The sequence below is a fragment of the Mobula hypostoma genome, chromosome 12 (genome assembly GCF_963921235.1).
Source record: "Mobula hypostoma chromosome 12, sMobHyp1.1, whole genome shotgun sequence".
NCBI lineage: Eukaryota > Metazoa > Chordata > Chondrichthyes > Myliobatiformes > Myliobatidae > Mobula > Mobula hypostoma.
Genome location: NC_086108.1, coordinates 944,561 through 968,148, shown reverse-complemented (window position 1 = coordinate 968,148; position 23,588 = coordinate 944,561). Strand labels below are relative to the sequence as shown.

The 23,588-nt window shown below is 45.5% G+C and overlaps 1 protein-coding gene across 4 annotated transcripts in view; it reads right to left on the bottom strand.

Annotated features, from left to right (window-relative positions):
* The window catches only part of clasrp (CLK4-associating serine/arginine rich protein), a 129,294-nt gene that overhangs the window by 43,839 nt on the left and 61,867 nt on the right, over window positions 1-23,588 (bottom strand). For 2 of the 4 annotated variants that reach the window (XR_010019850.1, XM_063063478.1), the window contains exons 13-15: window positions 12,202-12,450; window positions 5,991-6,194; window positions 4,385-4,428 (exon numbers count right to left, since the gene is read on the bottom strand). Coding sequence is in view for 3 of the 4 variants with exons in the window: in XM_063063478.1 (XP_062919548.1) it covers window positions 4,385-4,428; window positions 5,991-6,194; window positions 12,202-12,450 (497 nt within the window). In the remaining variant the exon portion in view is untranslated. The remainder of the gene's footprint in view (window positions 1-4,384; window positions 4,429-5,990; window positions 6,195-12,201; window positions 12,451-23,588) is intronic. The other 2 variants (XM_063063476.1, XM_063063477.1) reach the window with 1 other exon arrangement.

The following is a 23,588-nucleotide window of genomic DNA, read 5'->3' as shown; positions in this document are numbered from 1 at the left end:
TCTTACAGTGACTTAGAAGGTCAGCACAACTTATAGACTGTGCTGTAGTGTCCCATGTTGAGACAGCACAAAATTTTAGTGGCAATGGGGTAGTCAGGGTCAGATATCTCTGGGGCTCAGCTCAATACTGTGCATCAAGAATCTGACATCCAGACATCGCTCTCTCCTCCACAGATGCAGTGAGTGACAGCTGGATAGGATTCGCAAGGCTGGAGAGCTGAGCACAAGCCCCTCTCTAGAATGTAAAAGAAAGGAACCTGCAGTTGTATTCTTTAGATGCCAGGGAAGTGTAATTGGTGCTGCAATTTTGGAGGTACAGCAGCTGATTTGCAAGTAAGCTCAACCAGCATTATGGTGTTAGCCAAGTGGCAGTGGAGAACGCCTCCGATTTTCTCCAGTAGTGCCATGTGGTCTTTTATATCAACAGGAAGAGTGGTTAAGATGATAACACACAGCAGCAGAATTGGGCCATTCGGCCCACTGAGTGTGCTCCATACCATTCCATCACGGCTGATTTATTTTTCCTCTCAACCCCATTCTTCTGCCTTCTCCCCAAAACCTTTAACACAAAAACCTATCAACTTCCGCTTTAACTACCCCCAATGACTAGGCCCCTATAGCTGTCTGTGGCAATGAATTTCACAGACCCAACACCCTTTTGCTAAAGAAATTCCTCCTCATCTCTGTTCTACACCGATGTCCTTGTGTTCTGAGGCTGTCCTCTCTGGTCCCAGGCTCTCCCACTTGAGGAAGCATCCTCTCTATGTCCACTCTATCTAGGCATTCTAATATTTTATTAGTTTCAATGAGATTCCCACCCACCCCCATTCTTCTAAATATCAACAAGTACAGGCCCAGAGCCATCAAACGCTCCACATAAGGTGCATTAACTCTTTCATTCCCAGGATCACTCTCGTGAACTTCCACGGTTGATAGGTTCTTGATTAGTCAGGGCATGAAAGGTTACAGGGAGGAGGCAGGAGAATGGGGTTGAGGGGAATATTAAATCAGCCATGATGGAATGGTAGAGCAGACTCGATGCGCCTTGGGGCCTAATTTGCTCCTATGTCTTATGGTCCTACCAGACAAACGATCACAGACCTGAAATGTAAACTACTTTTTTTTTCTTTGCACAGCTGCTACCTGAGCTGACTGCTTCCAGTTTTTTGTATTATTTACTATACTAATTGCTGGTAGGACGGGCATTTCACATCACTGACATAGCCCTAGCATCCCGATATTACTTAACCCTGTAGCTATTCAGGAACCCAACCCTTATTCAACACTGCAGTCTGAAACTTTAGTCGCATTCTGCTTCTCCCTCTATTAATGGCATCCAAACCTCCTTCTATGCAACATCTGTGCATATTGCAATTACCTCAATACCCAATTCTCTCTGGACGGTTTCTTGGGCACAGTTGACCATTTATCTATTTCGAGATACAGCACGGTAAGAGGGCCTTGCTCTGCAATGAGCCGACGCCACTCAATTACACTCCTGATCAATTAACATACTAACTCATACGTCTCGGGACCGTGGAAGGAAACTGGAGCACCCGGAGGAAACCCATACAGTCACAGAGAGAATATACAGACTCCTTACAGGCAGCAGTGGGAATTGAACCTGGGTCATTAGTGCTGTAACAGTGTTATGCTAACTGAATCATCCTAATATATTTACTTAAACCTTGCTCAAGTATCTCTGCATGAAAGACACACAGTAACGGCTTGCTAACTGTACCAAGATCTGCCCAAGAGTAAGTGTTAATGATACAGGCAGCTGAACATTTCAATCAACCTGGGTTCAGTCCTGACATCCAGTGATATTGTGCAGAGTTCACATGTTCTCCCAGTGACCGTGCGGATTTCCTGTCATTTGTGGGCAGCAAGTAGCATAATAGTTAGCAGAAAGTTTTACAGTACCAGCGACCCGGTTTCAATCGCTGCTGCTGCCTGTAAGGACCGTGTGGGTTTCCTCTGGGTGCTCTGGTCTCCTCCCACAGTCCAAGGACCAACCAGTTGGTAGGATAATTGGTCATTGTAAATTGTCCTGTGATTAGGCTAGGGTTAATTTGGGGGTTTGCTGGGCAGCACAGCATGAAGGGCCTATTCCATGCTGCATCTCCATAAAAGAAACTAACTGGTTACTGCAGGTTGCCCCTAGTGTAGTGGGTAGCAAAAGAACTAGGTAAAGCTGTGGACATGAAAGGGAAATGAAGGAAGAATGGGAGTGATGAGATTGCCAGGAGAGCCGGCATAGGATCACAGATGTGCCAAATGGCTTCCTATGTCACAAGACAACTTGAGAACATGAATCAGGTTTTTCCCTCTTGATATAGTTGTTACGTGGCAGCACACAGTAACAGCACCAACCATTGACGGAACACAAGGACTTGAGTTTGTCCAACTCAGAAGACTTTTTTTGTATTGTTTTGTTTAATTTAGAGATACAGCATGGTAACTAGACCTATGAGTCCGTGCCACCCAATTACACCCATGTGATAATTTACCTATTAACCCATCTGTATGTCTTTGGAATGTGGGTTTCGATATCCGCTACCGTCTGTAAGGAGTTTGTATTTTCTCTCCATGACCACTTAGGCTTCCTCCACACGACACAGTTTCCTCCCACATTCCAACGACACACAGGTTAGGGTTAGTGAGTTGTGGCACCGGAAATGTGGCGACACTAGAGGGCTGCCCAACACAATCCTCACTGATTTGGTTTGACACAGACAGCATATTTCTCTGTACATGCGACAAATAAAGTTAATTTTTATTTTTTAAATCTTCAAAAGCGTGGCACTAATTGAAACTTTCAGATTTAGAGAAGCAGCACAGTATCAGGCCTCCAAAGGGACCACAACCTTGTTGTTGAGTTTGAAGGCTTGCATGCCCAAATGATCCAGAGAGCTGTTTTAGCTGGAGTTAGGGCTTTATGCTCTTGGTAGGGTCACCCATGCCAAATAGGTCAAAGGGTACAGGCCAGACTAAGAGTGGTCCACCGGTCCTCCAGGTTCAGGGGTTTAACTCAGGGCTAACAACCCCGACTGGTCAAACAAAACTGTTACAGAAACAGCACTAAAGAATCCTACAACTGAGTGCAACAGTATTCCTGAGTCTCCACTTGGGATTTGCTTGAGTGACAGTATTGAAAACTGAGAGGAAGCTACTGATACGATGAAGGAAGCCCCAAACACCACCAGAGATGGACGACCTTCATTCCTGCCCTAAATGTCAGCGGCGTACTGGGCAACAAGTACAGTAACAAGCACTTCTGGCCCAACGAGCCTGTGCCTCCCAATCACACCCATGTGACCAATTAATCTAAAAGCCTATGTCTTTGGACTGTGGGAGGAAACCAGAGCACCAGAGGAAACCCATATCGTCACTGGGAAAACATACAGGCAGTGGTGGGAATTGAAGCCAGGTTGCTGGTGCTATCATAGCATTGCGGTAACTTACTATGCCGCTCTTCATTAAGCCAAATGCCTTATGTTGTGTAAATCTGCCATAATCCACGAATAAATAATGTAAAATCACCAGAAATAAATAGCAACTTGGAATTATTCAGGCGACACTTGTAAAGTATTTCTACTCTTGCACACAATCAGTGACATAAGGGAGTGCAGTGGTTAATACAACACTTTATAGTACAAGTGACCTGGATTCAACTTCCACCGCTGCCTGTAAGGAGTTTGTACGCTCTCCCTGTGACCACGTGGGTTTCCTCCGGGTGCTCTGGTTTCCTCCCACAGTCCAAAGACGCATTGATTGGTAGGTGAATTGGTCGTCGTAAACTGTCCCTGGATTAGGCTAGGATTAAACCAGGGGATTGCTGGGCGGCACTGCTGGAAGGGCCTATTCTGTGCTGTATCTCAATCAATCTTAAATAGTGTATCTTTGAAATAAAGGATATTTGAGATGCATTTTATAAACCTTTTCCACAGAGCCCCCTAATGATAATCACATGTAACAGCATTGTGACAGTTGACATAGCAAAACGTATCATGTCCTTGCAAACTATAGACAGCAGGCAATGGTCAGAGGATGGAAAAACCCGCAGCAGCACAGTGAAAAGTTATAACAATTTACATTTGGTGCAACATTTTAGAATTTCAGATTCTCATAGGAAAGACAAAATTTAGCACTTTGAGTTCTTGGCACCGTTTGGAAACACAAAGGACCTTATGAAAGCGGAACGTGTTTAAGGTGCTGCCAAACTCGCGTGCTCTCTGCTGTGTTACCAGTAACACAGCATCAAGGACAATTTCAGGTTAGAAAGCGACTAAAAGTTGCTGAAAGACTACTTGAGGCTGCATAAGTGTTTCTGTGAGGTTTTCAGAAGGGGCTGTGTTTAACGGAGGTGAGATAAAATTCTTACTGACTTTGGCAGCTCCGGACTCTTTACCCACAGGAGTGTCAGACCTGGGAATGAGAAAAAAGGGGGGGGGGGGAAGAGAGACAGAGGGTCAACTTAACACAATCACAGTGTCATCGCCGATGAACCGGTCTCTGAAAACTTACACTCGATCCTCAAACACACTATTTAGTTGCACACAAAGAGAACAGCCTGGCCCCTATCACCAAACTGTTCTAACATTTGAATTTTAAAAAATGTAATTTTTAAGCAGAATTGTTTAGGATTAGTTAAATATAGATACTGACCAACTGGCATATGAAGCTATTTGGCATACAGATACAAAATAAGCAGATCACAGAAAACTGAGGGGAGATTTGATAGAGGTATATAGATAGGGTAAATGCAAGCAGGCTTTTTCCAGAAGTTGGGTGAGACTGCAACTAAAGCTGAAAGGTGAAATGTGTAAGGCAGGGTTTCCCAACCTGGGGCCTAGAGACCTCTTGGTTAATAGTAGGGGTCCATGATATAAAAGGACCGGGAACCCCTGATTCACGGGGACCATGAAGGAAAACTCAGAGGGTGGAGGCAGTGTGGAACAAGCTGTCAGCGTAAGTGGCAGCTGCGACTCCAACATTCAGAAGTTTGGAAAGGTAAACAGATGGCAGGGGTAAGGAGGCTATGGTCCCGGTGCAGGTCAATGACAGTAGGCAACTTCAATGATTCGGCATTGACTAGATGGGCCAAAGGGCCTGTTTCTATGCTGTAGCTTTCTATGACTCTATTAGGGTTCTAGAGTGTTACTTACTATTGGTCAATTACTAATTCTGAAGTATTATTTGCCTTTAATGTGGAGATTCTATTTGGATGATTGATCACGCAAATAAGGAATTTGAACGCCCACAAAGTCCAATAATACTTCTAGTCCTTAGATCCAGTATTCTAGAACATTATAAAGTTTTTGACAAGAACAGGCCATTCGGCCCAACAAAGCTTTCCAAAGTCCTATTCACGTTGTTAGTTTAAATAACTATTGAGTTTAGATTTGAAAGTACTCTCAACTACTCAACTAGATAGTTTGCTCCATGTGTTCACAACTCACTGTAAAGGAATGCCTCCTGAGATTAGTCTGAAATCTCCCTTTAACCAGTCTCCACTTATGGCCCCGTGTCCTCGATAATGGATTAATTTTGAACTAGCAGCTGGCATCCAGTTTACTTATACCCTTCATGATTTTGAACACTTCTATCATGTCTCCTCTCCTTCTACATTTACTTAGGGTAAAAAGATTTAATTCTTTCAATCTTTCTTCATAACTCATACCCTGCAGACCTGGAATAAGTTTAGCTGCCCTTCTCTGAACTCTCTCTAGTGCCTTGACATCCCTCACACAATATGGAAACCAAGGCTGTACACGGAGGCGGAGGTAAGGAGGAGGGAGCGAGGGGGCAGAAGTGAAGAGGAGTGAGCAAGGGGCGGAGGTGAAAAGGAGGGAGCGAGGGGCGGAGGTGAAGAGGAGGGAGCGAGGGGGAGGAGGTGAAGAGGAGGGAGCGAGGGGGCGGAGGTGAAGAGGAGGGAGCGAGGGGCGGAGGTGAAGAGGGAGCGAGGGGCAGAGAGAGTGCAGTCGTACTTTTTCAGTTTTTCGCTGGTGGCAGGTGAGGCAGCCACCTTCCCCAGGCTCTCTTTCACGGGGGACAGAGACTTGCTTTGGCTCTGCGAGCGGCTCAGGCTGCCGCTGCTGCTCCGGCTGCTGCTGCTCCTGCGTCGACTCAAGCTGTAGCCTCCCCTGCTGCTTCTGCGGTAACGGTCGTCCGAACGCGAGTGACTCCGCGACCTCGGGGGAAGGAGAAATGCTTTAAGACAGCATCACAGGAGCAGCCAAATACATAGATGATTACGGTGGAAACTGCCCCCAAATCCGATTTCCACTCCAACGCAGACTGTACACTGAATAGATTTTCATGTACTACACCACCATTTACGCCTACATTAACTACCCACACATAACATGGGCAGCAGTTAGCGTAAAGCTACAATTACACCAGCAACCCAGGTTCATTTCTGCTGCCGTCTGGAAGGAGATTGTATATTCTCCCTGTGACTGTGTGGTTTTGTCCGTGAACTCCAGTTTCCTTATGCATTCCAAAGATGTATGGGTTAGTAGGATGAAATTGGGTGCCATTGGGCCACAAGGCCCTGTTACCACGCTGGATCACTAAATAAATAAATAAAATCACCCCGGTGTCATAAATTTCTAAAGCAACACAAACAAAATGTTGGGGGAACTCAGCAGGTCAGGCAGCGTCTATGGAAATGAATAAACAGTCAACATTTCTGGCCAAGACTCTTCTTCAGCACTGAGAAGGAATGGAGAAGGAATGGCTGGAGCTCAGAAGGACGATGGCGCTTAACGGCAACTCCTCTGCTTGCATCTTCCGAAACTGCTCTATTTCTATCTTCAATATCTCCATTTTTCCCTTTCAGGGTTCTTTTAAAGACCCTGACCTGGAGTTACACGCCGATTTTGGTTCTTTGCGGGAATGGGACCCGCTTTCGGGGTCTCACGACTGGCCACTATTCAACATACCAAGGACGCGTTCTAGAAGACTAGCGCGCCTTCAGGGTTCCGGGGTTTTGTGGCTCTAGAAGCTTGAGGTTGGTGCCTCCACAGGAAACTAGCGTGTCGCGGGAGTACAAAAGCAGCAAGCTAGCTTCTGGCTGTGTGCCCAGAGAACCGAGTTCTTTGGGCACAGAGCTCAGAAAAAATGACGCAACAGACTTTCAACATCATAAATCAATGAGTTGCTTGTTATGTCTCCCCTCTCACTGTGAAACAGGGACACTTCTTTTTTTGCTTATTCGGGGGAGAGAGAGCCTGTGCTATGTCGAGTTACTGGGTGAACAAGTAGACTATGGGCTACTGCAAGTCTCTTTATTGACGCCTTGCTGCACGCCTGAGTTCTCAGTGGGGGGGCGCCGATGCTTTTTTTTGCTGGAGGCAGGGAAATCACTACTTTCCCGCTGCTTATGCTTGGGTGGGGGGAGCTGGGGGGTACTTTGCGGTTCTAACATTTAACTGTCATTCATTCTTTGGGGCACCCCTCTGTTTTTGTGAATGGTTGCAAAGAAAAAGAATTTCAGGATGTATATTGTATACATTTCTCTGACATTAAATGTACCTTTAAAACCTTCAATTTCAAGTTGAACTCAATCATATTGTAAACAACAGGAATTCTGCAGATGCTGGAAATTCAAGCAACACACATCAAAGTTGCTGGTGAACACAGCAGGCCAGGAAGCATCTCTAGGAAGAGGTACAGTCGACGTTTCACGCCGAGACCCTGACGAAGGGTCTCGGCCTGAAACGTCGACTGTACCTCTTCCTAGAGATGCTGCCTGGCCTACTGCGTTCACCAGCAACTTTGATGTGTGTTGCCTCAATCATATTGTGGTCACTGGTTCCTAAGGGTTCTTTTACCTTAAGCTCCCTAATCACCTCCAGTTCATTACATAACACCCACTCCAGTATAGCTGATCCCCTAGTAGGCTCAACAACAAACTGCTCTAAAAAAACATCTCTTAGCCATTCAACAAACTCACTCTCGAGATCCATTTCCAACCTGATTTTCCCAATCAAACTGCATGTTAAAATCACCTATCACTACCATATATTGCCCTTTTGACTCGCCTTTTCTATTTCCTGTTGCAATCTGTGGTCCACCTCCCAGCTACCGTTGGGAGGCCTGTATATAACTGCCATCAACGTCCTTTTACCCTTGCAGTATCTTAACTCAACCCACAAGGATTCAACATCTTCCAATCCTATGTCACATCTTTCTACTGATTTGATACCATTCTTTACCAGTAGAGCCACACTACCCACTCTGCCTACCTTCCTGTCCCTCTGATACAACGTGTAACCTTGGACATTCAGCTCCCAACTACGACCATCCTTCAGCCACGGTTCAGTGATGGCCACAACATCATACCTCAGTGCCTGTAACCAATCACCGTGGCGTTCTCCCAGGTGGTCATCCCCCACAACAGTATCCAAAGCGGTATACTTGTTTTTGAGGGTAATGGTCACATGCGTACTCTGCTCTAACTGCCTATTTCCATTTCACCTGACGGTCACCCAGCTACTTGTCTCCTGCAACTTCGGGGTGACTACTTACCTGAAACTTTGATCAATTATCTCCTCACTCTATCTAACAAGCCAAACGTCATTCAGTTGTTGCTCCAGATCCCTAACACAGTCTTCAAGGAGCTACAGTTGGATGCACTTCACACAGATGTAGTTCCCCAGGAGACTCTAGGTCTTCCAGTTCTCCAACACCACAGCCACTTAAATAGTACAGTAATAGAGGGGAAAAAAAGATAAAAAGAAATCCTAACAGACACTTTACATAGAGCCAAAGCCTCCTTTGAGCTAAAGCCTGTCGTTTCTACTCTTGTCACTGGCCTACTCCCAAAAATGGCCACTCCACTTATCGCTTCTGTACTTTTATTTAGTTCATAGAGCTCTGTTGACTCCTATACAATGGACAAACGCCCTCAAAGCTCTCTTTTTAAATGACTGCCTCAGACCTGCGAGAAACACCTCTTCTTCATACAGCTCTTTTGACTCCGCTGATAGGCCCTATACAAACGGACAGACTGAGCCTCTCCAAACAAAACGGACCGAGCCCCACCCTCCAGACAGAACAGACCGAGCCGAGCCTCCCCAGCCTCTCCTCCAGACAGAACAGACCGAGCCGAGCCTCCCCAGTCTCTCCTCCAGACCGAGCCTCGTCTCCCCGGCCTCTCCTCCAGACAGAACAGACCGAGCCGAGCCTCCCCAGTCTCTCCTCCAGACCAAACAGACCGAGCTTCATCTCCCCAGCCTCTCCTCCAGATAGAAGTATTTCAGAATCTGCTGATCTCCTGAGATTTTTCACACAAAACAGTCTCAACAGCAGGGGTTCCCTAACCCCTACCATTAACCAAGAGGTCTGTAGACCCCATGTTGGAAACCCCTGCCCTCGTGTTTAGAGAGTGGTGCGAGAATCAAAAAACATTCAGTGAGCGGTAGTTCTGTGGGTCAGAGGAGAACGGCCAAACTGGTTCAAGCTGACAGGAAGGTGACAGTAACTCAAATAACCACACGTTACAACAGTGGTGTACAGAAGAGCATCTCTGAATGCACAACATGTGAAGCATGGGCTGTAGCAGCAGCAGACCATGAACATACACTCAGTGGCCACTTTATTAGGTAGTGGAGGTATCTAATAATGTGCCCACTGAGAGTAGAAGCATCTCAATATTTATTCTCTGAAAAGCCTTGATGACTTCAAATCTCGCTTTCTGTTAACTTTAGGTGAAAGTCGCAAGTGAAAGTTAACACCTCCTGCTGGTGCAACCAGTGGCTCTGATACCAGAAGGTTCCATCTGCAATGACACTGGCTTCTCACCCATAATGCAGGAGAGCATTCAAGGTCGACCATCAGTTTAACACCCAATCTAAGTGCCTGTTAACAGCTCAGTACACAAGGTGATAGTTCCTGGTGAATGTTGCCCTTATAACTAGTTTGCACATCTAAGGTGGTTTATCTTATTATTACAGACATAAATTTGTTTCAGCTATTACTTATAATTTTGTCCGGATGCATCTCAGCCTAATATGGAAACACCAGTGCCCATGAACGAGGTGGATACAGCCCAGTCCATCACAGGAAAAGCCCTTCCCACCATTGAGCACATCTACAAGCAGCAATACCATAAGAAAGCAGCATTCATCAACAGGGTCTCGACTGAAACGTCCACTATTTATTCATTTCCATAGATGCTGCCTGACCTGCTGAGTTGCTCCAACATTTTTTTATTTTGATCCATCCACGGCATGCTCTCTTCTCACTGCTACCATAAGGAAGGAGGTACAGTACCCTTACGTCCTACATCACCAGCTTCAGGAACAGGTATTACCCTGCAACCATCAGGCTCCTGAACCAGTGTGGATAACTTCACTCACCACAATGAGCCTCAGGTCCCACACCACCAGGTTCAGGAACAGTTATTACCCCACAACCATCAGGCTCCTGAACCAGTGTGGATAACTTCACTCATCACAATGAGCCTCAGGTCCCACACCACCAGGTTCAGGAACAGTTATTACCCCACAACCATCAGACTCCTGAACCAGTGTGGATAACTTCACTCATCACAATGAGCCTCAGGTCCCACACCACCAGGTTCAGGAACAGTTATTACCCCACAACCATCAGGCTCCTGAACCAGTGTGGATAACTTCACTCACCACAATGAGCCTCAGGTCCCACACCACCAGGTTCAGGAACAGTTGTTACCCCACAACCATCAGGCTCCTGAGCCAGTGTGGATAACTTCACTCACCACAACTCTGATTACTGAACACAACCTACGAACACTTTCAAAGACTATAAATTCATGTTCTCTGTACTAATTATTTATTTTTAATTCTTTAATGTATCTCAGTTTGCTTTCTTTTGCACATTGCTTGTCAGTCTTTATTTGTGGGCATATTTTTTCATTGATTCCATTGTATTTCTTTGTACTTACTGTGAATGCCTGCAAGGAAGTGAATCTCAGGGTAGTAAATGGTGATATATACACACTTTGATAATTGGGTTGAGTTGTTCTCCAACCTTGACAATCCATTTGCAAATGTGCACTGTTGATTGTGGTGTGTCCTCCGAGTGCTTGAGCTTTATATACCTTTCAATCAGCTAATTGGTTGTCATTATGGAAATTCAATTGCGATGCATGGAGATCATGCTGCTGACTGGTTGCATCAACTCCATGTGTTGACTTGAATTTTGCCTGCATTGGCTCATACATGGGATTGAGGTCTACACGTCTGTTTACAGAACTGTTCATGGAAAACTATGCTTCTAGGAATCCTCATGAACACCACATGTTTGCTTGTGCTATGACTTTCACTAATGCCCAGTCAAATTTATGCCCTCTCGATCTTCGTGGTAGAGACAAGGGAGAGTTGGTCGTTTCGCTTTACGGTTGATGTTCATGGATCCTTGTGGGCTGTTTTTTCCCATCTTGGCTGATGTGATATTTCCTGCAGTCCCCACATTGGATTTTGATAATAAATTTACCCTGAACTTTATGTCCTTAATTCTTACAAGGAAAAGAATTTAAATTCTATAATACAAAACCCATTGCCTTGAGACTGTCAAAACGAGGCAAGATCATAGCAAGTAAACCATTATCATCACCAGCATCTCCTCACCACTCTTCCAAAGCTTCCTCTCTGAAAACCCCTCAGTCCCACTTCTTACATAGTGCTGCTTGTTTAATGTTCCCCAACATTTTCCCACCTATTCCCACTGCAGAACTGTCACCATACCTGGATCTCCTGCCATGACTGCGGGAAGCTGTTCAAATCCAGCAAGATCACAGTAGCCAGATCATAAGGTTAACCCTCTGCCATTGTGGATCAGTGGTGCTTGTTCAATCTGCTCCCACCACTGCTTTAAAGAGATTAGCTTTGTACTACATGTACATTGAAACATCGAAACGCACAGTGAAATGTGTCATTTGCGTCAACCACCAACAAGGTCCAAAGATGTACTGGAGGTAGCCTGCGAGAGTCGCCAAGCTTCCGGTAGCGTGCCCACAGCTTATTAACCCTAAGCCATACGTCTTTGGAATGTGGGAGGAAAGCAGAACACACTGAGGTCATGGGGAGAATGTACAAACTCCTTACACACAGCTGTGGGAATTGAACCCTGATCTTACAGCTGTGTGCTGTGAAGTGTAATATCAATTGTGCTGTTCTATCTGTACCCGGGCAGCAGATGCCGTCACCATACCTGGATCTCCTGCCACGACTGCGGGAGCTGATGTAGCGTGTCCTGTCAGCCGAGCGCGAGTGTGAGCGGGAGCAGTGGTGCCCGTCCCGGGATCCTCCTCTGGTGTAGCGGCCATACGATCGCGAGTAGTGCCTGTTGCGCGAGCGGGACCGGGAGCGGGAGTAGCACCTCGTCCGCCGGTGCCCGTGGGATCGGTGGCTGCGAGAGCCTGATCGAGACTGTGACGAGGAAGAGGAAGAGGAGCGGCGCCTGAGGAATACAGAAACATAGTAAAGTATAAACGATAGTCTGCCGGCACCAAAACTGAATCTGTTGAGGCTTTCGTATGCTGAAACCCACAAACGCACAATATTACACACACAAGGAGATCGAGAGAAACAAGAACACCTCGCCTGGGTTTGAAATTGAATTTGGTTTGAGCCAAGATAAGTCAGTGACTTTGTCCACTCCGACACTCCACTCCACTGAGAAACTCTTGCTTTCTTGAAGGTGACATTTCTTAGGTCAAGCAAGGTTACATTAAATGGCAGCACATTCTGACTCCTCTAGAGGTGCATGAAGATGACAAAGGATTCATGGAAGGTTTTAGATGTGTGGAGCATTGTATCACAGCCAATATTCATCCCCTGAAGCAAGGGTTCCTGACCTGAAGTCCACGAACCTCTTGCTTAATGGTATTGGTCCATGGCATAAAAAAGGTTGGGAACAGCTGTTGTAAAGATAGAGCTGATGGTAGATCATCAGTCTGAAATGTTAACTATTTATCACTCCTGGATGTTTTGACGACACTTTCTACTTTTATACTGTGGAGAACTCCTTTGCTCTCTTCTGAAGCCGTGTCCAGCAGTCTCACATCCCTGCAATAGGCTCTCAGTTTAACATCATGTCTTCAGGTTAACAGCTTTGATGCTGCAATCGTTGGCTGGGTTTCTGCATGTTCAAACTTGCCCATTTCTACATAACACCATTTGCAGCTCTAATGTAGAAAAGCATTCAAGATGTAGCACAAGACAACACCCAATTCAGTATCCATTTGCAACTCAGACAACACAGCAGCGGTCCCTGGAGAATGCACTCCTTAAACCAAACAAATGAACCTGAGGTGTTCGGACTAAGATTAGAGAAATGTTTCAGCTGCAGGCCTGACTCCTTCAATCTTACATAAAATAAACTATTCCAGAATTAAATCCATTTGATTCATCGCCATGTTTTAGGGACCTTTCTTTAAAACTAGGAACACTGTCCTTCTAAACCCCACTCTCCTGCTTTTCCCCATAACCTATAATGCCCTGACTAATCAAGAGCTACCAACCTCTGCCTTAAATATACTCAATGATTTAGCCTCCAGAGTTGTCTGTGACAAAGAGTTCCACAGATCACTATCCTCTGGTTAAAGAAATTCCTCCTCATTTCTGTTCGAAATTTCCACCCTCCGCATCTCTCTCAAAACCCCTCACTCCAGCTTTGGACCCAATACCTTACAACAACTGGAATACTGCCTGATACTTTCTAGAGCATAGCAAAGCTATTCAGCTGCATGAGACCTCAGTACATGTCAGTACATCTCCCAGTAGGCCTTGTATTGACCCACATCTGTAAACTATTTGTGGGATCTTCCCATTCCCTATTGCCAGGTGCTGTCTTTAATGCTTTGATTCTACAGGCAAGCTAGACTTCCATAGCATACCAGAGCGAGATAGATCAGCTGTTTGATTGGACTCAGATGTCAGAAAGATAGTGGACTTCAGAAAGGGTAAAGTGAGGGAACACACACCAGTCCTCATAGAGGGATCAGAAGTGGAAAGAGTCAGCAATTTCAAGTTCCTGCACATTAACATCTCTGAGGACATAACCTGGACCCAACATATTGATGCAGCTACAAAGAAAGCACAACAGTGACTACATTTCATTAGGAGTTTGAGGAGATTTGGTGTATCATCAGTCACTCCCAAATTTCTACGGATGAACAGTGGAGAACATTCTAACTGGCTGCATCACCATCTGGTATGGGGAGAGGGGTCTACTGCATGGGATCAAAATAAACTGCACACATTTGTAAACTTAGTCAGCTCCAGAACTCCGTAGTGTCAAGGACGTCTTCAGGTAGCGATACCTCAGAAAGGTGGCATCCATCATTAAGCACCCCCCACCACCCAGGATATGCCTTCTTCTCACTGCTGCCATCCAGAAGGAGGTACAGGAGCCTGAAGACACACACTCAGCAATTCAGAAACACGAGGCTCTTAGATAAGCACAGGAATATATAGAGAATGGAGTCTTATGGACCACATGCAGACAGAAGACATTAGTGTAATTAGGGATCATTAGGTTAATTAATTTGGTACATCTTTATGGGCTGAAATGTCTGTCCTGTGCTATACTGGTCCATTGAATATTATACCACTTTCATTTATAAGCTTAAAAATCTCAGCTGGATCATCTCAAACTCTGCTTCCAAAGACAACAAGTTCAACCTCCTTATACTTTCCTTTATTACCCAAGCTCCTGAAAAACTTTTTATGCCATCATTGCACACAATCCTACTGAAGTCACATTGCCCCATTTTAATCATAATGCATACGTTTAAGTAAAACTGTCCACTGCAAGATTTCCCAGTGGTCACTCATTTCAGTTCGACTTTCCATTCCCATTCTATCATGTCTGTTCATGGCCTCCTCTACTGCCACTATGAGGCCAAATGCAGGTTGCAGGAGCACCATTACATGTTCCATCTGGGTAGCCTCCAACCTGATGGCATGAATATCAATTTCTCTAATTCCTAGTAAATTCTCCCCTACCCCTTCTCTGTTTCCATTCCCAATTCTTCCACCTATCACCTCCCAGCTTATTTCACTCTCCCTTCCCACCCATCCACTCACCTTCTCTCTCACCTGGCCTCAGCTATCACCTGCCAGCTTGTACTCCACTCCTTCTCTCTACCTTCTTATTAGAGCAAAGATACAGGAGCAGAATGAGTCTGCTTGGTCCATCTGGTGACTCCATCTCCCTCCTGCCTTCTTGCCATATCCCTTCATGCCCTGACCAATCAAGAATCTATCAGCCTCTGCTTTAACTCACGTTTATTGTCATTTAACTATATACTGTACATGTACATAACATATATAACCATATAATCTTATAATCATATCTTCTCATCATCGGAGTTAAGAGAGGCAGGACTGCACAGGCTTGTGACGTCAGGCAGTGAAGCGCGGAAGATTTGAAAGGAACACAGCCTTATACAGCAGGCAGCATCGTTTTGCGAGCAGCGGAGTGAGCCGGGAGCAGAGTGAAGGCTTAAGGGCTTTGGCTCAACAGGCTTAGTCGGAAACAGGCGAGACAAAGTAGGTTTGGTTTTCAATTTTTCCTGTCGTTTGAGGAAAGGGGGAAGTATGAGTGTGAGGGCAGCTTGTTGTTCTCAGTGTCGGATGTGGGAGGTCCTGGAGCCTCCAAGCCTCTCGGACGTCCACATCTGCGCCAGGTGCACCAAGATGCAGCTCCTAAGGGACCGTGTTAGGGAACTGGAGCTGAAGCTCGATGACCTTCGTCTGATCAGGGAGAGTGAGGAGTTGATAGAGAGGAGTTACAGGCAGGTGGTCACACCAGGGCCACGGGAGGCAGACAAGTGGGTCACGGTTAGGAGGGGGAAGGGGAAGAGTCAGGTAATAGAGAGTACCCCAGTGGCTGTGCCCCTTCACAATAAGTACTCCTGTTTGAGTACTACTGGGGGAGGACAGCCTAGCCGGGGGAAGCGACAGTGGCCGTGGCTCCGGCACAGAGTCTGGTCCTGTAGCTCAGAAGGGTAGGGAAAGGAAGAGGAGGGCAGTAGTAATAGGGGACTCGATAGTAAGGGGGTCAGATAGGCGATTCTGTGGACGCAGTCAGGAGACCCAGATGGTAGTTTGCCTCCCTGGTGCCAGGGTCCGGGATGTTTCTGATTGCGTCCAAGATATCCTGAAGTGGGACGGTGAGGAGCCAGCGGTTGTGGTACATATAGGTACCAATGACATAGGTAGGAAAAGGGAAAGGAGAATATAGGGAGTTAGGAAGGGAGTTGAGAAGAAGGACTGCAAAGGTAGTAATCTCGGGATTACTGCCTGTGCCACGCAACAGTGAGAGTAGGAATGGAATGAGGTGGAGGATAAATGTGTGGCTGAGGGATTGGAACAGGGGACAGGGATTCAAGTTTCTGGATCATTGGGACCTCTTTTGGTGCAGGTGTGACCTGTACAAAAAGGACAGGTTGCACTTGAATCCTAGGGGGACCAATATCCTGGCAGGGAGATTTGCGAAGGCTACTGGGGAGACTTTAAACTAGAATGGTTGGGGGGTGGGAATCAAATTGAAGAGATTAGGAGGGAGGAGGTTGGTTCACAGATGGAGAGAGCTGGTGGACGGTGTGTGAGGGAGGGTGGGCAGGGGACAGAGGACGGAAGCACTGGGACTGAAGATGTAGGGGAGAAGGAAGAAAAAGATAACAAAGTTGTTTGCACCATTCGGGATAAACAGAGAGTAAGAGGTGGAGAGTTTCTTAAATGCATCTATTTTAATGCTGGGAGCATTGTAAGAAAGGTGGATGAGCTTAGAGCATGGATTGATACCTGGAAATATGATGTTGTAGCTATTAGTGAAACATGGTTGCAGGAGGGGTGTGATTGGCAACTAAATATTCCTGGATTTCATTGCTTCAGCTGTGATAGAATCGGTGGGGCAAGAGGGGGAGGTGTTGCATTGCTTGTCAGAGAAAATATTACAGCGGTGCTTTGGCAGGATAGATTAGAGGACTCGTCTAGGGAGGCTATTTGGGCGGAATTGAGGAATGGGAAAGGTGTAGTAACGCTTATAGGGATGTATTATAGACCACCTAACGGGGAGCGAGAATTGGAGGAGCAAATTTGTAAAGAGATAGCAGATATTTGTTGTAAGCACAAGGTTGTGATTGTGGGAGATTTTAATTTTCCACACATAGACTGGGAAACATATTCTATAAAAGGGCTGGATGGTTTGGAGTTCGTAAAATCTGTGCAAGATAGGTTTTTGCAGCAATACATACAGGTAACAACTAGAAAAGGGGCAGTGTTAGATCTCCTTTTAGGGAATGAGATAGGTCAGGTGACAGAGGTATGTGTTAGGGTGCACTTCGGGTCCAGTGATCACAACGCCATTTGTCTCTCAATATAATTATGGAGAAGGATAGGACTGGACCCAGGGTTGAGATTTTTGATTGGAGAAAGGCTAACTTTGAGGAGATGCGAAAGGATTTAGGAGTGGATTGGGACAATTTGTTTTATGCAACTACGATGTGCCACTAAGCACATCTTTCCCTCTCCACCCCTCTCTGCCTTCCGCAGGGATCGGTCCCTCCACGACTCCCTGGTCCACACGTCCCTCCCTACGGATCTCCCATCTGGCACTTATCTCTGTAAGCGCAAGTGCTACAGCTGTCCCTACACCTCCTCTCTTGCCACCATTCAGGGCCCCAAACAGTACTTCCAGGTGAGACAACACTTCACTTGTGAGTCTATTGGGGTCATCTATTGCATCCAGTGCGGTCTCCTCTACATCAGTGAAACCTGACGCAGATTGGGGGACCGCTTCGTCGAGCACCTCCGCTCCATCCGTCAATACAGACAGGATCTCCCAGTAGCCACCCACTTCAACTCTGCTTCCCACTCCCATTCAGATATGTCCATACATGGCCTCCTCTACTGCCATGATGAGGCTAAACTCAGGTTGGAGGAGCAACACCTCATATATCATCTAGGTAGTCTCCAGCCCCTTGGTATGAACATAGAATTCTCCAACTTCCGGTAATTCCCTCCCCCTCCCTTCCTCTATCCCTATGTCGCTCTGCCCCCTCCCCCAGCTGCCTACCACCTCCCTCTTGGTTCCGCCTCCTTCTACTACCCATTGTGTTTTCCCCTATTCTTTCTTCACCTTTCCTGCCTATCACCTCCCTGCCTCCCTTCCCCCAGCCCTTTATCTTTCCCCTTACTGGTTTTTCACCTGGAACCTACCAGCCTTCTCCTTCCCACCCTCCCCCCACCTGCTTTATAGGGCCTCTGCCCCTTCCCCCTACAGTCCTGACGAAGGGTTCCGGCCCGAAACATCAACCGATCTTTTCCACGGACGCTGCCCGACCTGCTGAGTTCCTCCAGCTTGTCGTGAGTGTTGCTTTGACCCCAGCATCTGCAGATTATTTTGTGCTTACAATTTGTTTTATGGGAAGGATGTATGTAATAGAGAAATGGAGGTCATTTAAAGGTGAAATTTTGAGGGTACAGAATCTTTATGTTCCTGTTAGGTTGAAAGGAAAGGTTAAAAGTTTGAGAGAGCCGTGGTTTTCAAGGGATATTGGAAACTTGGTTCGGAAAAAAAGAGAGATCTACAATAAATATAGGCAAATTGGAGTAAATGAGGTGCTCGAGGAATATAAAGAATGTAAAAAGAATCTTAAGAAAGGAATTAAAAAAGCTAAAAGAAGATAAGAGGTTGCTTTGGCAAGTAAGGTAAAACTAAATCCAAAGGGTTTCTACAGTTATATTAATAGCATAAGGATAGTGAGGGATAAAATTGGTCCCTTAGAGAATCAGAGTGGACGGCTATATGTGGAGCCGAAAGAGATGAGGGAGATTTTGAACAATTTCTTTTCTTCGGTATTCACTAAAGAGAAGGATATTGAATTGTGTAACGTAAGGGAAACAGGTAGGGAAGTAATAGAAACAATGATGATTAAAGAAGAGGAAGTACTGGCGCTTTTAAGGAATATAAAAGTGGATAAGTCTCTGGGTCCTGACAGGATATTCCCTAGGACCTTGAGGGAAATTAGTGTAGAAATAGCAGGGGCTCTGACAGAAATATTTCAAATGTCATTAGAAACGGGGATGGTGCTGGAGGATTGGCGTATTGCTCATGTTGTTCCATTGTTTAAAAAGGGTTCTAAGACTAAACCTAGCAATTATCGGCCTGTGAGTTTGACGTCAGTGGTGGGTAAATTGATGGAAAGTATTCTTAGAGATGGTATATATAATCATCTGGATAGACAGGGTCTGATTAGGAACAGTCAAAATGGATTTGTACGTGGAAAGTCATGTTTGACAAATCTTATTGAATTTCTTGAAGAGGCTACTAGGAAAGTTGACGAGGGTAAAGTAGTGGATGTTGTCTATATGGACTTCAGTAAGGCCTTTGACAAGGTTCCACACGGAAGGTTAGTTAGGAAGGTTCAATCATTAGGTATTAATATTGAAGTAGTAAAATGGATTCAGCAGTGGCTGAATGGGAGATGCCAGAGAGTAGTGGTGGATAACTGTTTGTCAGATTGGAGGCCGGTGACTAGTGGTGTGCCTCAGGGATCTGTACTGGGTCCAATGCTGTTTGTCATATACATTAATGATCTGGATGATGGGGTGGTAAATTGGATTAGTAAGTATGCAGATGATACTAAGATAGGTGGAGTTGTGGATAATGAAGTAGGTTTTCAAAGCTTGCAGAGACATTTAGGCCAGTTAGAAGAGCGGGCTGAAAGATGGCAGATGGAGTTTAATGCTGATAAATGTGAGGTGCTACGTTTTGGTAGGGCTAATCAAATTAGGACATACATGGTAAATGGCAGGGCATTGAAGAATGCAGTAGAACAGAGGGATCTAGGAATAATGGTGCATAGTTCCCTGAAGGTGGAATCTCATGTGGATAGGGTGGTGAAGAAAGCTTTTGGTATACTGGCCTTTATAAATTTGAGCATTGAGTATAGGAGTTGGGATGTAATGTTAAAATTGTACAAGGCATTGGTAAGGCCAAATTTGAAGTATTGTGTACAGTTCTGGTCACCGAATTATAGGAAAGATGTCAACAAAATTGAGAGAGTACAGAGAAGATTTACTAGAATGTTACCTGGGTTTCATCTCCTAAGTTACAGAGAAAGGTTAAACAAGTTGGGTCTTTATTCTTTGGAACGTAGAAGGTTGAGGGGGGACTTGATAGAGGTATTTAAAATTATGAGGGGGATAGATAGAGTTGACGTGGATAGGCCTTTTCCATTGAGATTCAAACAAGAGGACATGAGTTGAGAGTTAAAGGGCAAAAGTTTAGGGGTAACATGAGGGGGAACTTCTTTACTCAGAGAGTGGTAGCTGTGTGGAACGAGCTTCCAGCAGAAGTGGTTGAGGCAGGTTTGATGTTGTCATTTAAAGTTAAATTGGATAGCTATATGGACAGGAAAGGAATGGAGGGTTATGGGCTGAGTGCAGGTCGGTGGGACTAGGTGAGAGTAAGAGTTTGGCACGGACTAGAAGGGCCGAGATGGCCTGTCTCCGTGCTGTAATTGTTATATGGTTATAATGTATATAGAAACAAGACAATATTTCTCCAAACCAGAATCTAAAGCACAGTAGAACAGATAACACACGATAACTAATGAATATACCACATGACTTGGCCTCCTCATCTGTGGTAGGAATTCCACAGATTCACCACTCTCTGGCTAAAGAAATTCCTCATCTTTGTTCCAAAGGGACACCCCTCTATTCTGACGCTGTGTCCTCTGGTCTTAGACTCCCCAGTATAGGAAAAATCCTCGTCACATCCACTTTATCGAGGCCTTTCATCATTCGATAGGTTTCAATGAGGCCACCCCTTATTCTTCTCAATTCCAGTGAGTACAGGTCCAGAGCCATCAAACACTTATTCTAGATTTTGCCCACTTCCTTCCTTTGGGCTATAACCATTCCTCTCCATAGATACTCTCTGACCTGCTGAGTTCCTCCAGCATTAAGATTCCCAGCATATGCAGAACCTCTTAGGTTTAGAAGTTGAACTGCAGACTGTCCCATTGCCTTGGAGCGATGGAGGATGAAAGGTGACCGTATACAGGTGTATAAGATGATGAGAGGCATTGATCGTGTGGATAGCAAGAGGCTTTTTCCCAGGGTTGAAATGGCTATTACGAGTTTTAAGGTGCTTGGAAGTAGGTACAGAGGAGATGTCGGGAGGAAGTGTTTTTTTCACACAGAGAGTGGCGAGTGTGTGGAATGGGCTGCTGGTGACGGTGGTGGAGGCAGATACAATAGGGTCTTTTAAGAGACTCCTGGATAGGTACATGGAGCTTAGAAAAATAGAGGGCTATGGGAAAGCTTAGGTAATTTCTAAGGTAAGTACATGTTCGGCACAGCATTGTGGGCCGAAGGGCCTGTATTGTGCTGCAGTTTTTTTATCTTTCTATATTTCTTCAAGACACACTCCCCTAAATTAATGACAGCACACTGTAAGTTTAAGTCACACTCTAGTTTAAATAACACTGTGTTGTAGGAAACCATCTTTCCCATTAGCCTCTAATCCCGCTCAGATTACCAAACAATCACTTCCACTGGGCAGAGAGACTAAAACAGTAAATCGAGGTTTACGGAGACCTCACAATCCATATCGTCTCGTATGGCTGAGTGGTGCCACTCAATACCCCGCAAGACCAAGGAACTGATCATAGACTTCAGAAGGAAACCAGAGGTCCATCAGGCAGTCCTCTCAGAAGGATCAGATGTGGAGAGGGTTAGCAACCTCAAAATTCCTCAGCATTATTACTTCAAAGGACCTTCTCTGGGCCCAGAACTTAAGTGCAATTATAAAGAAAGCACAGCTGTGCCTCTATTTCCTTAGAAGTTTACAAAGATTCGGGCATCTAAAGCTTTGACAAACTTCTATAGATGTGTAGTGGAGGGTAAATCAACTGGCTGCATCGCAACCTGATATGGAAACACCAATACCCTGACATGGAAGATCCTGCAAAAAGTGGTTGACACTGCTCACCCCACCACTGGGCACCTGAAACACTGTCGCAGGAAAGCAGCCTCCATTATCAGGGACCCCACCATCCAAGCCATGCGCTCTCCTCGCTGCTGCCATCAGGAAGGTGGTACAGGAGCCTAAGAACTCACACCACCAAGTTCAGTTATTACCATCAGGCTCTTGAACCACAGGGGATAACTTCACTCATCTCATCACTGAACTGTTCCCACAATCTATGGACTCTCTTTCAAGGACTCTTCATCTCATGTTCTCGATATTTATTATTTATTTATTTATTATGACTGTTGTTTCTCCCTTTTGTATTTGCGGTTTGTTGTCTTCTGCACTCTGGTTGAACGCCCTAGTCAGGCAGTCTTTCATTGATTCTGTTATGATTATTATTCTATAGATTTATAGAAAACCTACAGCACAATACAGGCCCTTCAGCCCACAATTCAGCTGAACATGTACTTACTTTAGAAATTACCTAGGATATCCTTAGCCCTCTATTGAGCATGTCCACAGGAAAATGAATCTCAGGGTTCTATATGGTGACATATGTGTACTTTAATAATAAAATTTACTTTGAACTTTAGTACGAGGGATTTGAAATTCAATCTGATGGCAACGGTGTTTATCGTCACTGTCATGAAAAAGTAATTCCCTCTGGAGCAGGCTGTGGTTATCCAGAGCTGAGTCACCAGCTCTTTCACTGACGTGGGCGCACTTCAGGCTTTCAACTGATAATCTGGGCACCTCTCCCTCCCTGCCACTTATTTTCCCTATTCATTGCCATCGCTTGTGAGGCTTAGTACTTGAGTAGACCTGCCCGCCTCTGCCTCTATACTCAGTAACACAGGTCAAAATGTGTGCTCGACTATTTAACCCCACTCACCCCCATGGATTTGGGGCTCTCCAGCAGACTGGCAGAATGAAGCTTCACTCTTGATGAAAGCGTGTGAGGTGACTCTGATATTCACACCAAACAGACCTACCAATCCCTGAAAAGAGGTGGAATGATCCACACTAGTTTAACCATTATGGAAAGTACAGATTTAATCCCTGAATAGTTCATTCATCATCATCATATGCCATGTCGTATGATGTGGGCGATCTTGGTCTCACGACCATGATTGTTCTCGGCAAATTTTATGGAAGTGGCTTGCCACTGCCTTCTTCTAGGCAATGTGTTTACAAGACGAGTGACCCTAGCCATTATCTTCAGAGATTATCTACTTGGCGTCAGTGGTCACATAACCAGGAGTTGTGATATGCATCAGCTGCTCATATGACCGTCCACCACCTTCTCCCACAGCCTCACGTGACCCTGACCAGGTCACTAAACAGGTGCCACACCTTGCCCAGGGATGACCTGCAGACTATCAGAGTGAAGGAGCACCTTACATCTCCTTTGGTAGAGACATATCTCCACCCCACCGCCCATTAGTCCATTCACTTTCCTATATACCTGTACTTCAGCTCATTTTAAATTTTACACCTCTCTTGGGTCATACAGGTGCACAACACAGACTCGGACCACTAACATTTGAAACCACATTTCTCCGAGACATAATAAAACGGGTTAGTGTTGGACAGTGTAAACGCAG